Raw genomic sequence first — 16,973 nt, forward strand, 5'->3', positions numbered from 1 at the left:
TCTTTACTCCCAGAAGCAAGTCTACATGTTTTAGCAGTGGGTTCTCAAGAGAAACTGTAATGCTTTATTTTCTTAAATCATTAATTGTTTGTTTTCCATCTGTCACTGTAATGCAATGCAGATGACAGTAATTATGCCGGTTTGACACTATAATGTCAACTGTAATTGGGTACTTCTGCTATCCACCAACAGGTTGAGAAGGCACAAATGACAGAGTGTACTGTTTTCGTGTGTCCTTTGAGTAATGGGGATTGTCTGGTGAGAACGAGAGTTATAAAAGATGTAGATCTTGGTTTAGACAGCCATATGTGAATGCATTTCTGTTTGATACTCCTGGTCAAAAGACTGATTTGACTTGGGATTTGGAGACAAATAGCTAAATATTGTTTGAACATGGCAGATGCTCATTAGAATCAGATATCAGATGCGTCTACCCTTCTCACATACAGTATGAGCAAGTCCTCCCTCCGTCCAGGGTTTCTGATTGAGTGAACGGCTGAAAGCAAATATAGCGGATGTGTTTTCATATTGAATACACCAAACTACCGCTATCTGTCATTTCTGCTGTGGCTCTTCTGGGACAGTTTGTGTCTGGAAGCTGTCTTTGCATATGCCATATCATTTATTGCCATTTGTCATTCAGATAGTTGTCCAGTTTGCATACACTGTTGTATGAGAAAGGACAACAGCATGAAATCTTATTTGGTACACATTTGGAAACACATCTGGACTGTCCTCTTTGTCTCATTATGATTTTTTAATCACTTTTATGTCAAGTGTACACTGAAAATGGTGTTTTCACTCAGAAATTGCTAGTACATTTCACAACTAATTACAAAGAAATGGCAAACAACACTGAATTCGAAGTAGAAAGGCTGTTTTCTTGTCAAATGTAATCCAATAATATTTGTTTTATTTTACAGTGTACAGTATGCATCACATTAGGAATGACAATTTTCAGGGATTTTCATGGTTGATTGTGACAAAAATTGATCAGTCCATTAAATCGCTAAACACTGACGATTCCAAATAATACCATAATCATGATACAGCCTATTTTTATTTAGGGCGGCAATTTTTAATTGGGCCGGCAGTGAAATGTGGTTCACTGCCGCAGTGGTTCATGTAGGTTGTCTACAAACCGAAAGGTTGGTGGTTCTATCCCCGGTTCCACCTGACCAAGTGTCGAGGTGTCCATGAGCAAGACACCTAACCCCAGCTGCTCCCGACGAGCTGGATGGCGCCTTGCATGGCTGACACCGCCGCCGGTGTATGAATGAGTGAATGAATGGGTGAATGTGAGGCAATATGTAGAGCGCTTTGGTGGCCATGGGTCTGTTAAAGCGCTATATAAATGCAGTCCATTTACCATTTATTGACAATTTAGTTTAAAGCAACACCAAGTAGTTTTTCAACCTTCATAATATATTTCCAAGACCCTTGTGATGGTACATCGACTTACAATAGGTTGAATGACACGTCTGCCATAGCCTGACAGGGTCTGACTCTGTATCGCTTTTACTGGCACTACGGAACTTCGGGGTTCGGGTAGTAACCGAAGCACAAAAAGAACTACAATATTCTACTGCTTTACGGCACCTCACTTCGCCCACCACTTCCTCAAATTCAGACGTGAGAGCCCAAATAGCGTTTGTTTGCCGGCTGGTATAGCGTCTGTATGTTGTTGTCACGGCCGAAGCAGCAACTAAACTGAAGAAGGCAGAGGTTTTGTCGGAGGAGACTAGGAAGAGAAAACGGGAGAGTGATAAAATCAAAGGCCGGACGAGGATCAATATTGGTCCAGCGTTCGCTCGCTGGCGTAAGCAGTGAGCTAAAGGGGGAGGAGGGGTGCCGACCGATGCTGACTCGGCCGTCATGCTGTCGGTCTAGTTATAGCTACATGATTAGACGGACAAAATCATCTTTTAGGATAACTATCCTAATGACTCCAGGCTGATAGTCATGTTTGTTTATTTATTTTTCTGGCGAAAGTGTCTTGCCTCAGGCTATAATGCAAATAGATTTTTCAAATGTGCAGATTCATCTAGGTTGCTTGATATTATAATATTGACGATATATGGCTATTACCTACAGTACCACACAAACATTGAATTGAATTAGCATATCCATTATGTAAAACAGTAGCCAATAGGCTACTATAATGACGCTGGCTTGTAAACGTGAGCTACGCGATCTTTTGGCGTTTGAAAAAAATAAAACCCATGAAATTATGTTCATATGACATATGCCACTGTACCTGGGATGAAGATATTTCACACGCAACGCAGGCAGTCTGCCCAAGACGTGAGAACTCCTTCTGCAAAGTTCGGGGGTATCGGCTTGTCAACAAAATGCACGTATATCCCCTGGTGTAACCATGACAGATTTTGCGACAGTAGTAGAAGACAATACTGTTTCTTAACTGTAGGGGGACCCCGAGAGCAAAAGCTACTTGGTGTTGCTTTAATAAAAAGAAAGATAAAGTGAAATAATTTTAAAGAAATCATTATTTGTCAAACAATAACACCATTTATCCATTTACCTTTAACACTCTATCACAGTGTTAGCAGTGAATATTATCATTATTTATAGAAACATGTTGTTGAATATGCCAGTCCTGGTGCTACACTTTTATTATTTGAGAGTGTTTGTTGCGCACGTCACCCACTACTTGTATTACTGAACATAGCTGAATCTGCTGGAACTGATCAACACTTGATAAACTAATCGTCAGTTAACAACTAACGTTTTTACAACACATCAAGCCACATATCTTGTGTTTTCATTAACATGATGACTAAAACCAGCTCAGTATTCATTTTCTTCATATCTACTGGAAAAGATTACTTGTCTTGGCATTTTAGCCTTTGTAACCGTGACGCCCTCAGACCTGAGTAATGACCAGCGGGAGCACAGCCTCCATCCTCCAAATGCTTTGACTCTTTAATATGCTGGTGTTAATGGAGCCTGCAGTCAGAAAAGGTCTGCCATGATGTGCATCTCAGCTCAGTAAACATTGGCATCTCTCATTTCTTCCTGCATCTTGTGGCAAGGGTGCTTTCACTCTCCTAAAATAAATGTGAAATTTAAGTGCTGCTTCACTGCTTTATGTTGTGTTATTTTGTGTGATCGTAATGTTTTTTTCTCTCTCTTTTTCTTCTGCAGAAAAATGTGATGAAGCTCTGGTCACACCACTCCCCCATAATGCCTTCACCAGCTCCTCAGTGTTCACTAGTGGCTATGCACCTGGATACGCCAAGTTAAACAAAAGAGGAGGTACTGTAAAGCATTTTCATAATACTTGCTCATACACATATGCACACCCACTAAAGTGAATTGCAGAATGAACATATCTTTTTTTCTCTCTACACAATACCTCAATAAACACTCTTGAGCTGTTGTTTTATGACAGCAATATATTACAAACTTCAATTTCACAGGTGCTCAGACTTGATATAGTTTTGTGTCATTTCAATAAACATTCATGCACTATATGGCACCGCAGAGTCATTACTTCAATAACTCCAGGCGTGAATTACTGGCTTACAATGGCTCATCCCATTATGCCAAACTGTGCTTTTGGAAAACACTATGTGCTTAGGACTAATTGAGCGAAAATCTACAACAGATGTGGCAACGCTATGATTTATCTTGGTGATATGTGCATAATTCACATATTTATTATTTTAATTTTGTTCTTCGCCACTCATTAAAAATGTTGTTTAATTAAAATGGAAGTTCTCGTGTCCTCGTAGGACGTCTCTGAAGTTTAATTTGGCATCTGCGACAGAACAAGATCACGTTTTTTTTTTTTATGAGGGCAAATGTAGAAAGAATTGAACGCGCTGTTAAATGTGCGTCAGAAGAATTTTGCTTGCTTTTTGCATTGATAGGCTCTCAGGGGAGAGAGAATTCGGATTCAAATGGATGTTTTATATGGGAGTCTGGAGGCCGTGGTTCTGATTTTAAAGGCTTTAAATTGCATGTTATTTCCAAACTCAATGAGTCACTTGGCTCTATTATATACAAAAAAACCTCTAATATTAATTTGCGACTGTAACTGCCTTGTATTGCAAATTCTTTTAAAAGCATTTAGGCACAGTGTATGCTGCATATAAATCTCTCTGTAAACAGTACTGCCTATGTATGAATAAATGGGTGTTCTTTGAATGTCTGTATTAATTCATTTTTGGTTGTTTATTCTGTCAAGCAGAGCTCATGCATAGCCTACATGTGGCAGTTTACTTCAAATGAATAGTTCACCAAAAAACTCATAGCTTGGGTCGAGTCGTTATTCTGTGATAACTCTTATCATTATTTTATGTAGAGATGCACAATATATTACTACCATTTTGGCCATATATGATTTTAGAGATGTTTTATTATTATTGTGATTCTATTTATTTATTGGTATTGGAAAATATCATTAAGTTATTGTTAACAAAAACTATTAAAAGTATTTGATATAAAAAACTAGAAATGTTGCCTGCAACTAACTGAAATAAACAAGTTTTAGCGGAAGTTTTATCATTTCTAAAGCTGAAGTGAAAATAAAGCTGTAACGACGAGTATACCCTGTTCTGTTGTTTGCATTGTGTTTTTGATTCTGTCCTGAGATCTAGTTTGCCTCAGTCTGTTTAATTAGTTATGCCGTTCACCTGTGCCTTTTCAATCTCCTCGTTAATTATCTAATTTTGCTGTGTACTTAAGCCTTCAGTTCTCCCTCAGTGTTTGTTCGTCTTCGTCAACAGTATAGCATGTGAGAAGTATATTTTGTAAGATTTTACTAAGTTTTGTCATTAAAGATCCTGTTTCCTGTTCCTTGTCTTCGTGAGCTTTTATCAGCACGTTTCGTGACAAAAGCTAAATGGAAAGAGAAAATAAGATCACATAACAAAATTACTACCTCTTAAACCAACATTAAAATAAAGAAATAAAGAAATACAATCAGGTTTGTGATGGGGAGTAAATGATGAATTGTTATTTTTGGGTGAACTAGGGGAGCGCGGGGCACAACCTAACGCGGGGCTAAATGTAACACGGACCTTTTACGTAGTTACTCAGGGTCACGCGGGTTGTGTTTACGCTCTTTTTCGCTCGCTGCCAGAAGACTTTCTCCCGTGGATTTGTGAAAATTTTTGGTAATATTTTGTGAAGATACGGGACAAAGAGTGTTTTGACACCATCTAAGTATTTTTTTTCCATCATACGTATTTTTCTGTTTCTGAGTTGTGTGTGTACGTTACCAAATATAACTTTATATTGCCTTAATCACTGTCCTGTTGGCTAAAACATGGCACCATTTTGAAACATGTCAGCAACTCCTAGCAACTGTTAGCTAGGTTTAAAATATTTTTTACACAGCGGGGTTAGTTGTAGCACAGTGTTACAACTAAGCCGCCAAGTGTTCACAATATTGTAGGCTATGGGATTTGTTTACTATATTGATCACTTGTTTATTTATTAAAAATATTGCCTGTTTTCATGTAATAAACACTTTAAAATGTGATTTAAGCTTGTTTTTATTATTATTACTGTTACTATTAATAATAATAATAATTTTGCATGCAAAACTGTTCAGCCCTTTCCTAAATCTCTATCCATGATATTGATCCATAATAGAAGGATGATTGGATGAGGGATGGATGTATAGATATCTATCTATACAGATGTACAAACAATATCAAACTATACAGATAAAATAGTACTGAATTATGTGTGTTACACACAAGTGTTACAACTAACCCCTCTGTCTGTTACAACTAACCCTGCATATGGGGTAAGTTGTAACATTTGCACTTCTGTCACTTTCAGTGCAACTGTACGAAAATGGAAGGTCCTAGAAAAAAACTTTAAGTGTTCATTTGTAGCAGAGATGTGTATGTTTCTTGTGTAAAAAAAAAGATTAATCTAACCTAATTATTTTTTAAATAATTGAGCCAAAACCAAAATGCGTTAGGTTGTGCCCCGCTCTCCCCTACTCCTTTAATACCTCCCCCGCATAGAACATATTTAGGAGGATGGTATGTTTACCAACTAGATATAGTTGTTGTTTGCTTGGTTTTGTGTAATATAACCAGAATGATTGCTTCAGTGATGGACAAAAGTTCAGACAGCATAAAGGCACTCAAGATTGGCTGGTGACGGTGGTAACAGCAGCTTCCAGGTGTATATGTAAGGCTGGCATTTCAATTCAGCCACCTTTCTCACTGAAGGCCGGTGGGGTTTGTGAGAATAAGCAATGGGATATGCCCTTTGGCACTGCCTCCATCAGCAGTCAGCATAGTGACACAGGGTTCCCAGTCACTCTGAAAGCCACACAGTGGTGTCCAGTGAACATGTTCCCCAACCTGCCAGTCTGCACACATGAGGTTTCATATCAATGACATGACAGCTATGTGCACAATGGCAGCTCTCCCTTACCAACCCCAATGTACTTTAGAGACACCTAGGTGAGTAATGCTTGAAGAAACACTCAGATTTGAGTTGTTTTTTTATTGGAAGTCTTGGTTATATGTGTCATGTTTTCCCCCAGTATCATCAGACATTGGATTCTTATTACTGTATGAAAGTCATAGGCCATAATGCATGTTAATGATGCCTTATCAGAGTTGAAGAGAGGTTATTTCTGTCAGTTGTGTCATTCTTGCCCAGAGTTCCCATGCAGATATGCAGTTGTCATCGATCTTGCATACAGTTATTTAGTCATTAAGACTGTGAATAACAGGGTAATGTCTGGACCTCATCCTGTCGACGGAGTATGACATTTTTATATATAATACACTGAGGATTTCTCTCTTATTTTACTCAATATCATGAATAGCAATGACACTGTGGACTCTCTAATGAAATCCACATTCATACAGCGCATGATCCGCTGAAATCGCTTTTTAAAATATAATTAGCTTTAGGACAATGACTGTGACCGTTTCCAATGTCATTGAACTGGAGAGCCAAAAAAAGATCATTTTGACAGCATCAGAAGTGCCCAGTCGTGCCAGAGTACAGGATGCCCTGGATGATGATGTGATGTCACAGAAGAAAACTCATTAGTTATAGTTAGATGAGCAGCATCATGCCAGACTATTGTAGGTAATCCCAAAGACTATAGATATAGAAAGACGACTCACTCCTAGTAATGAATGGGAGAAACTGCAACACGCAATACGGCGTAATACGTCCCGCCTTCTAAGTAAAAGAGCCAATGGCTGTTTGATAAAGTCATTGCATCACTGCAGCTACCATTAGAAACTGGTTTCCATAGAAACCTGAGACTTGCACTTAGGACTGCACATGCACATTGGCTCGACTAGCTTAAAAAAAAGCTTTTTAATGCTATTTGAGCATAAGAAACAACGTTTGTGGGACACTTCATGTCAGATTTAGTTGCTGACTTGAAATATGTGTGAGATCTGAGAGCAGATCAGAGATTTTTCATTCGAACAAAACAATTACAAATACTTTATGGCCATCCTAGCTTCAAAAACATGAGCCTAGCTTAAGGAAGAAAGTTGCCAATGTTAGGTAGTTCGTAAAAGACTGATTGGTTCGGAAGATGGCACAGCTTGAGTCCCACAAAGATAATACCAGAGGTTGTTTGACCCCACCAAGACAGATACAAAACAGACCTTTTTCTTCTTAAAGACCTCCGAGTGACCTCTCATGGAAATCTCTTAATAAAATCACACAGACTGCTTTTACATGATCAAAATGCATCAGATAATTTTAAAACAATGCTACATGGACTTAATCAATAATATCGTATTGGATAATCAAACATCGTTTAACTGCATAATTCTATATCATGTCTACAACCAATATATGTGACTATTATTCCTAGATCACACATAATTCATTCAGTTTCTATAAGTATTGAATGGTTGACTGAAAGTTTTTATTGTTTCCTACCAGTATGATCGTCTGCTCATAACTCAGAAGATGACTAGTATGAAATCTGCGTAAAATGTACAGTATTGTATTCTTAGTATAGAAACCATGTCTAAATTGTACTTTGCTACAGCAAGAAAGTTAAGTGACTCAGATAACAGATAACGTGTAATTTATGGTGAGAGGAGGAGAAATGGCCAGATCTGAACCAAAGACGATACTCTTTTCTTTTCCATTGAGAGTCTCGGTTCTAAGTTAAGTTTTGCTGCAAAGTTTCGGTCAACGGTTTAATAGCAATGCCAACATCCAACTTCATCTACGAGACTTTCCATTCATCCGCCAACACACCAACTTGATTGGCCTCCCAAGAATGTTGTTCCAGAAACGACAAGACCTCGAGCCAATCAACGAACCAGGGAAACCTTTTTGATCAAAGGATGCCAACAAAGGGAATCTACATGCAAGAAACACAAATGCAATATATAAATGTAATAACCCCGCCTAAGGAACGAAAAAAGGGTTAAATTGATGATTAATGGTTTGTTCAGGTCAGGTTTTACAAAGTGCACATAGAAACATGGGATTTCACTCTTTAAACTCATTCCTTCCTCACTTTCTTTCTGCAACTCGCGCATGTGTGTTTGTGTGTTTGTGTTAGATAGTAGTTTTATGTGTTAAAATACTCAATAAAGCCTTGTTTATATATTCGTTTATAAGAGAAGTGCTATGTGCTTACAAATTGAATGTCTTAAACTGCTGATCTAGTTACCTTGCTAATAAAATAGGGTTTTCACTATAGTTAGGATATTAATCCGCTGCAGAGCTGATAGTTACTCCCTGTTCAAGTGAACGCTGGACGAAAAAATAAATGATTCTTTCAAAATTCCCTATAAATTAATAAATTAATTAAATTAATTCCCTTTGTTCTAAATTGACCTGTTTCTCTTGAGTATGTTATTTGAGATTTCAGGATTCCCCCATTCAAATAAATGGAGTGAACACACTTTCCTTGAAAGGGACTTTGGTAATGCCAATATGTCAGCATCCAACATTCTGTCTCCACCAATGATGCATTATTTAGCCTTACTAATGTATTTTAAAGAGAGCACAAAATCAATAGAAAGCAGAATTGTTATTTATCTACTTTGATGGGTGACAGTTGGTAGTGATATCCTCCTATATTCTAAATACATATATATATATATATATATATATATATATAAAATGGATGACCTAAGTTGGATGATAATGCCAGATTGGACTTGTTCAATCAATAGAAATGCGGTTGTTCTAGTTTAGTAGATTTTTTCCATTGCATTGTTTCCATCGTTTTGTATAGTCTATATAGGACAGGCCAGAACTGGGATTTATGCTGCCTTTGTGTATTATATAAAGTATAGAAATGGGCCTACATTATCCCATTTTACCCTCCTCAAGAACAAAGGTGAAACTCTGGCTATGTGTTCATGCTGTTCATTAGATCTTTTTAAAAGCATAGTGCTTTAATACGCATTTATGACACAGCTCACGCATTTTTCACTCAGTCTCCTAAAGACCTTGACACTATATGAAACACATCCATCACTTCACATTTTTCATATGGATTTACATCAGCAAATGGCCTGTTGAAGGTCAGCTGTAATCACGTCGCTGTGGTGTGTGAGATGCACACAGTCATTTCGGGGTCCACCCTCGGCATCATCTCAAATCCAGACATCAGGTTTGAGACTTGCTTAGGCGTCCTCCGCTTTCATTCAGCAGGAAGGGCATCTATTTAGCAGCAGTTCATCTGTGAGATGAATCTGAGGGAAAGGTCAAATCTCGCTTCATCAGAAACCTGTTTGGCCCTCACAGCTGGAGATGGGAAGGGACAGGCGGCTGTATGTGGGAAACAAAATAGCCTGTTGGAAACTAATGAGAGGGAGAGGTGGGAAAACTGAGGTGAATGACAGAGGGGTAGAAAGGTTCAGTCCCCCAGCATTCAGTCATGTACCCCAAGCTCAGCTGAATACCAATGTGTCCATGCATGAGATTGAGACTAATATAAGGAATGTGAGCAGTGATCCATGTCCTTTATTTCCCTTTCTCTTTCTTTCTCCTCCTGCATTCTTATGAAGTTAAAATTAGTTTCCTGGGAATTAAATATTTTTCTCTGTCTATATATATATATATATATATATATATATATATATATATATATATACACACACACACACAACTTCCCACATTCTGCCAAAAACTTAATTCTGTCCTTGATGTTTTTCTGAGACTGCAATGGCTTTTTTAGTAGTACATTTGCTTAATTTTTTTTAATTTTTTAATTTTTTTGCAAATAATTGTGGATACAACGGTTCGTTCTGATTCTCGAATCTGATTTGCTGAGAGCCTTTTCCAGCCATGCGTTATTCTAACGGTATCACCACTGGAACCGCTTCACTGTTTTACTCCGCTTGCAGCATTTCTCTCTGGCTGTTATGTAGATAGTAGTGTCCCTGAATTGGGAGTTTTGTCCCGCGTCCCACAAGATGTAATTAGTGTCCCAGATTTCAATAATGTCTGTTTTATTTATATCTTCCCTGAAATTACAATTTCAAAGTAAGAAATATAATAGTAAAAAATGTGATTGCCGTTTAAAAAGCCGAGTGGGAAAATAACCAACCAATGCATTCGTAGAAAGGAATTTTTCTGCTGATGAGGACTTTGGATGAAGTAAAGGTAACACGTGGATTGTGGATCTCATTAAAGGGGTTATTAATTAGATTTTTTTTTTGGTGCACTTATAATGTTAATATGATTTTTACATATATATATATTTTTTTACAATTTAGAAATAAATGGCTATTTTCTACCCTGATTTTAGTCCTCTGATTTGAACGCTCTTTTTGAAGGGGCGTGTCTGCTATGAGACTTCAGTGAAAACGCCCACTACTGTGATTCGCTGACATCTTTGCATATGAAATAAGCATTAAATGTGGAACCCTCTCAAAAACTGTTACTAGTACAGCTGTTGAGATTAACGAATCATGAAGTGTTAATTATAGCATTATATTTAGATCTATTCCCATCACATGAAAGGTTGCAGTGATGAGCATTGAGCAGATGACAGACAGTTACAGTTGATCGCGTGAATGCAGTGATCTCATCATTGCAATGCGATTTCTGCACTCTAACAAATGCTTTCACCATAAATAACAATGGAAACACGATTTAAAAACAGTAAGAGCTTCGTTGTGCAGTGTAACAGCGTCATTGATTACATAATGGGAGTTTTGGTAAAGTATCCAGATAAACTCACGCTGTGTGAACAGCTTCAGCGATTGTAAAAGGGAGCGTTCTTTGACCGCTTTCTGTATAAATTTTAATCACAATTTGAATAACCGATTATTTTCATGCTGCTAGGAGAAACAATGTGAAGTTGATTGTTTAGTCACTGGCTTGATTTACTGATGCATAAACAGTATTGAACGATTTTGAGACAAAGAAAATCTGTCTGAACCTGAATAATTACACTTCAGAAATCACTGATAACGTAAAATAAAGTACAACTAATATTTTATATAAATAACATGCCATATCTGTTATTTAGAAAGGGTCTGTTGGTGATTGTGATTTGACTTCAGTGAAAGTTACATTGTTGTGCCATTATGGCAGCAATGTCTGTATGAGTAAGTCAGTAGCAAAGACTTTTATATTGAAACAAGTGAGGATTCTGAAACAAGGTCGTAAACAAGGACATTTTTTTATACTTTAAACAACACCTTATAAGACACAACTTACAAATGCATTGGAAATCCCTGTTAAAACTGTTAAAAGGACAAAGACATATAGTGCTTTCCTCAGAGGACATTCAAACTCATTTTTGTGATTATGAATATAAGATTGACCTGAAGAATATCGGCAGGTAATGCACTTGCTTAGTCGATCTCTCTCTCTCATAATACTCTACTTGATTTGAATCCATGGCGGAAGGAAGTATCCCACCAATGCACTTCTGGCTGTTAAAGACACTCTGTTGTTGTTTCTTATTTATTCACACACTTGTGTCCTCACTCGACAAACTGTTGTATAAACGCAGTATCACACTTGTAGCCGTGCGATATGGCCTGCAGTCTCATGTCTATGGCCAAATCACAGCCCTGCTGATAAAGAGCAATATTTGGATTTTGGAACAACATGAGTGTGAATAGATGACGACATTCTGGAGAATGTTAAATTAACTATTTCTTTCATTCAAATGGTAGATGAAGTTTTTAAATAAAGCTGAGGCAAAATTTCAAGCATGAAAATGATAAAACAGTAATGACAGCATTTTAATTATGAGTTCAGACAGATCATTCTGTGATTAATGTTCAGCATACTCCCATTGATACTGTCCTGCCCCTCGCTTTTTGCTTCATCTTGTATAAGAAACCAATACTGCAAATGTAATGTCTGCATCTGATCTGCATATGTACATCTGAATCCAGAAGTGATCAAATAGATTAATGTTGTCAAGTCAATGAAGTCATAAGTACGCAATGCAAAAGCATATCACTAAAATGGGCATAGCAAATCACATAGGTTGCAAGTCTCTTTCCTTTAGTGTCAGCGTGTTAGCAGATGGTAAACTGTTAAAAAATTATGCCATATGATTTATCATCGCCTAGGTGCATTATCATCACAAAGTCCTACATGCCACATCTATATGGCTACACAGATATCCCATCAGGCAGGGTTAGACAAACATAATGCAATTTATTTTTCATCTCTTCAGTTCTATCTTTTCTTGTTTGATCAGATTCATTGAGTGTTTTCATTTTTTTTTTTGTTATCTGGACCTAACGTTACAACTCCAGGAGCTATTTTGTCTTCTTCTGCCTATCCGTCTACCTATTTTATCCCCCTCTTTCTCAGAGTCTGGTGTCCTTCCAGTACCCTTCTCCTGCTCTCTTTATCTCCTCAGAACATCTGCCTTGGTGGCAGGTTGCAGGTGGCGGTGGAGTGGATGTCCCCTGACTCCCTTACACTCTCTTAAGCTTCTGTCTTGTACTGATCCATGGACACCCTAAACTGCTGACCCTCACTTTATGTCCTCACTCTGACTCTCCCTTTGGCTGGCTGCAGTGCCATTCTGCTTTATATTTACTAAGAAGTAAATCCACTCCATTAAGTTCCTTACTATCTTCAAAGTAGGGATGTCCTGAGTCGATCTCAAGAATCGCTACCGGCCCGGGGCCAATTAAGCTATTTTTTAACTGACTTGTATCGGCTATCCTAAGCCCGATCCTTTACTTTGTCAACTGTCACGCAGATGTCATGCAGTAGGTGGCGGTATGCACCTTAGAGTGGGTTTTCTAACTGCTATTAAAGGTGCAGTATGTAATATTGACAGCTAGCAGTTGAAATGGGTACTGCAGTCCAAATTCGAAATATTGGAGAGTTGTTTGCCCCGCCCCCTGCTCCTCAGACTCCTCAGCTTGACGAGCCTTAAGTTGATCTGTTGATTTATCTGCGTTTTAATATGCTTCTCTGGTCATATAACTTTTTAGATGGATGCTGATGCTTTTTACTGTAGGTCTGGTAGAATCTGCCATCTCTGACCCTGTTCATTGCTGGCTTCCAATGCTGCAATACTCTGTGTTTTCCACAAACTGGCAAACCAGGGTGTCGAAATAAGTTGCCCCTTTTTTAAATTTGAGCCACTGAGAAACTCTGCACATCCCTGTGTACACTGGATTGGGTTTAATAACTTTAATGTGCTTGACCAAGCACTAGAAAAATACATTTATCGGATCGGGACTCTGCATAGGCAGATACTCAATATTCAATCATTCAGAACGGATCGGGGGCACAAAATACTTAAAAGGAACACTCCGACTTTTTGGGACTTTAGCCTATTCACCCTATCCCCCAGAGTTAGATAAGTCCATACATACCTTTTTCATCTCCGTGCGTGCTATAAGTCTGTTTGACGCACCCACCGCTAGCCTAGCTTAGCACAAAGACTGGATGTAAATGGTTGCAGCTAGCATACTAATCCAAATAAGTGACAAAATAAAACAAGCATTTTCCTATTTACATGTTGTGATTTGTATAGTCACAGAGTGTACAAAAAACAAAGTCACATGAGACACAGACATATTTTAACCGTATAAATACTGGGAACTATATTCTTTGAAGGCGAAGCACTGCTACTTGGGCGGAGTGATAACCGCAGCACCTGAGACGCGCCGTTGTTTCTTCTGTCAACAAAACCAACGTGACTATACGTGACCTCTAGCTCCGCTCAAGTGTTACTGGGACGACAGAGCGCGTTCGAGGCAACAATACTAACATTACAGGGGATACATGGAGCCCGTAAACAACTGCAATAGTAGTTACCACCCTATTCATATAATAGTGTCAATAACATTACATTAGATCTAAGTTAGCTAATGGCACTGTTACAGTAACGTTAGGCTAAACATTAAAAAATATAACGGAACACTTACCGCAGCCGCTCCACTTTGTCCTGTATGTGATATCGATGGGATGGCCGTATCCTTCAGCACACGTTTCATGGTCCTTGTGGCAAATTCCATTTTTTTGAAAATAGTCGTCCTCAGTGAAATGTACCGAGCAAACATAATGTCCCTTGATAATCTCATTAGGTGTGTTTTGATCAATATATCCAGAGCAAGTAGCCATTTCTTCATCCGGTCAGCGTTTTTAGTTGGAATTCTATGAAACATCATGGTATTACCTGGTCTCCCCTGTTTATTGTCACAGCTCTTTACAATACAGCGAAAATCCATGATTGTAAACTACGCTTTTACTATTTATAAATTGCTGACTCTGTTACCCAAACTCTGAACGAACTCTCTGCTCCTCACCACGGCGCGTCTCAGGTGCTGCGGTTATCACTCCGCCCAAGTAGCAGTGCTTCGCCTTCAGAGAACATAGTTCCCAGTATTTATACGGTTAAAATATGTCTGTGTCTCATGTGACTTTGTTTTTTGTACACTCTGTGACTATACAAATCACAACATGTAAATAGGAAAATGTTTGCGTTATTTTGTCACTTATTTGGATTAGTATGCTAGCTGCAACCATTTACATCCAGTCTTTGTGCTAAGCTAGGCTAGCGGTGGGTGCGTCAAACAGACTTATAGCACGCACGGAGATGAAAAAGGTATGTATGGACTTATCTAACTCTGGGGGATAGGGTGAATAGGCTAAAGTCCCAAAAAGTCGGAGTGTTCCTTTAATTGGGACATAAATGTCAGCTTTGCATTTAGGCACTCTCAGTTTAAACAATGTCCAATTCATGTTTGTCATACCAATACAAATACAGATAAATAAATAAAAAGGCTTCACTATAGAATATATTCATATCTGGGTGTTTCTTTATGGGCACTTTTGCTCCTGTAAAAGCGAGTTTGTTCGTTTATTTTTTTCTTTTCTGAAAGTCGTGAAAATTCCCACAATATTCCACCATATCTCGAATGATGTGTTGTGCTTAATATTATTTTGTGGTGGAAATGACACTTTTAACACTTTTAGAATAAAATGTCTGACTCTTTTGTTTTGTTAAGACTAATGTTGCTACTATCAGTTTATATATCTTAAAAATTCATATATGATATGTTCACACCTTTTACAAAGCTGACAATTACCGCTGGATTGGAAATGATGCACAATAAAAATATTCTGCTCATAAGTGATATTTTTAATTGTCTTCACACACATCCATATATTTTATATATCTATTGTTCACTGATATTGTTGTCTTTTATTTGGTAACAAATAAAATAAATCATTATTAGGGGTATCATTTTTGAAAAATGGCATTCATCATGTTCACACAAATATTTAAATACTTTTTTTGTTTTGTTTATATCACTCTAATTTGCATTAAGTAATTTATGGGGAAACGTGTGGCTGAATTTTAGCCCCAGTCCAGCCCTGATGATTCTCCTCTTCGAGGGAAAGAAGACCCTCTTATGATAAAACTATTTAAAGTAAACTCATTCAAGCTATTATGAAGGTTGCATTTATGAATTTGATATATTGTAGCCTGTAATATTTTAATTTTCAATACATTGTTTCTCTGTGTTAAAGATATGATTAAAAAAAACATATATATATATATATATATTCCTGCGGTAGAAAATGTTAATATGCAAATTATTATTATTTCATATGCAAAGATAGGCTATTAAGGAGGCCCTATATGTTCATAATGCAGGCCTGAAGTGGGAATTACATGAGAGGTTTGAAAGGGGTCTTGAAGGCACTGGGAGGCTTTAAAAAGGGCTCATTTTGTTAATATTAATTGTTGAATTTACGATATTTAATGATCCTTCAAATGTCACTTTAACAAATGTTCAAAAGCCTCCAGCTAAAAGCACAGATAAAACATCTGTAAGGCAATCTGTTCTTAAGACTTCCAAGACAAGTGAGAACAGAATAATACAGATGTTCCTCTTGAATATATCCAGTTAGTTCAGTAGACCCAACACCATAACAGATTATCTTTGATAAATTACAAAGATGTATGTAGATTATCGACCCATTCAATTTGTACCCTTAACAAAAACTTTGAAAAGAACATGTATAACATTTACAAAAAACAAAAATCAAAAGAATTTGTTCCTGTTCTGTTTTCCTCAATCCCATGAATGACACAACCACAGAGATTTTAGATCAATACAACAAGATGCTGAGTGTTGTGCTCTTTCTCTAGGTGCGGGGGGCTGGTCTCCGTTGGACAGTGATCATTACCAGTGGCTGCAGGTCGACCTGGGAAGCAGAAAACAGGTCACAGCCATCGCCACGCAGGGTCGATATAGCAGCTCTGATTGGACAACACGCTACCGGCTGCTCTACAGTGACACAGGCCGAAACTGGAAACCATACCATCAAGATGGCAACATCTGGGTGAGTATCATAATAATCCATATACTGTCGTTTTTAGTGTTGGATGCTATTGTTTAAAGGTTTGGGTCGGTAAGATTTGATTCTTTCAATTTAATTAAAACATTTTTTAAATGTCTAATGCTCACCAATGCCGCAGTGATTTGATGCAATATCAACATTGACAAAAACACAGTAAAAACAGTGATATT

The 16,973-nt window shown here is 37.7% G+C and overlaps 1 protein-coding gene across 2 annotated transcripts in view; it reads left to right on the forward strand.

The window, feature by feature from the left end:
• cntnap2a (contactin associated protein 2a) overlaps window positions 1-16,973 on the forward strand; it is a 357,512-nt gene that overhangs the window by 135,400 nt on the left and 205,139 nt on the right. For both annotated transcript variants that reach the window (XM_079601641.1, XM_079601642.1), the window contains exons 2-3: window positions 3,166-3,276; window positions 16,592-16,785. In XM_079601641.1, the coding sequence (XP_079457767.1) occupies window positions 3,166-3,276; window positions 16,592-16,785 (305 nt within the window). The remainder of the gene's footprint in view (window positions 1-3,165; window positions 3,277-16,591; window positions 16,786-16,973) is intronic.

Source organism: Phoxinus phoxinus (assembly GCF_949152265.1).
Source record: "Phoxinus phoxinus genome assembly, chromosome: 24".
Lineage (NCBI taxonomy): Eukaryota > Metazoa > Chordata > Actinopteri > Cypriniformes > Leuciscidae > Phoxinus > Phoxinus phoxinus.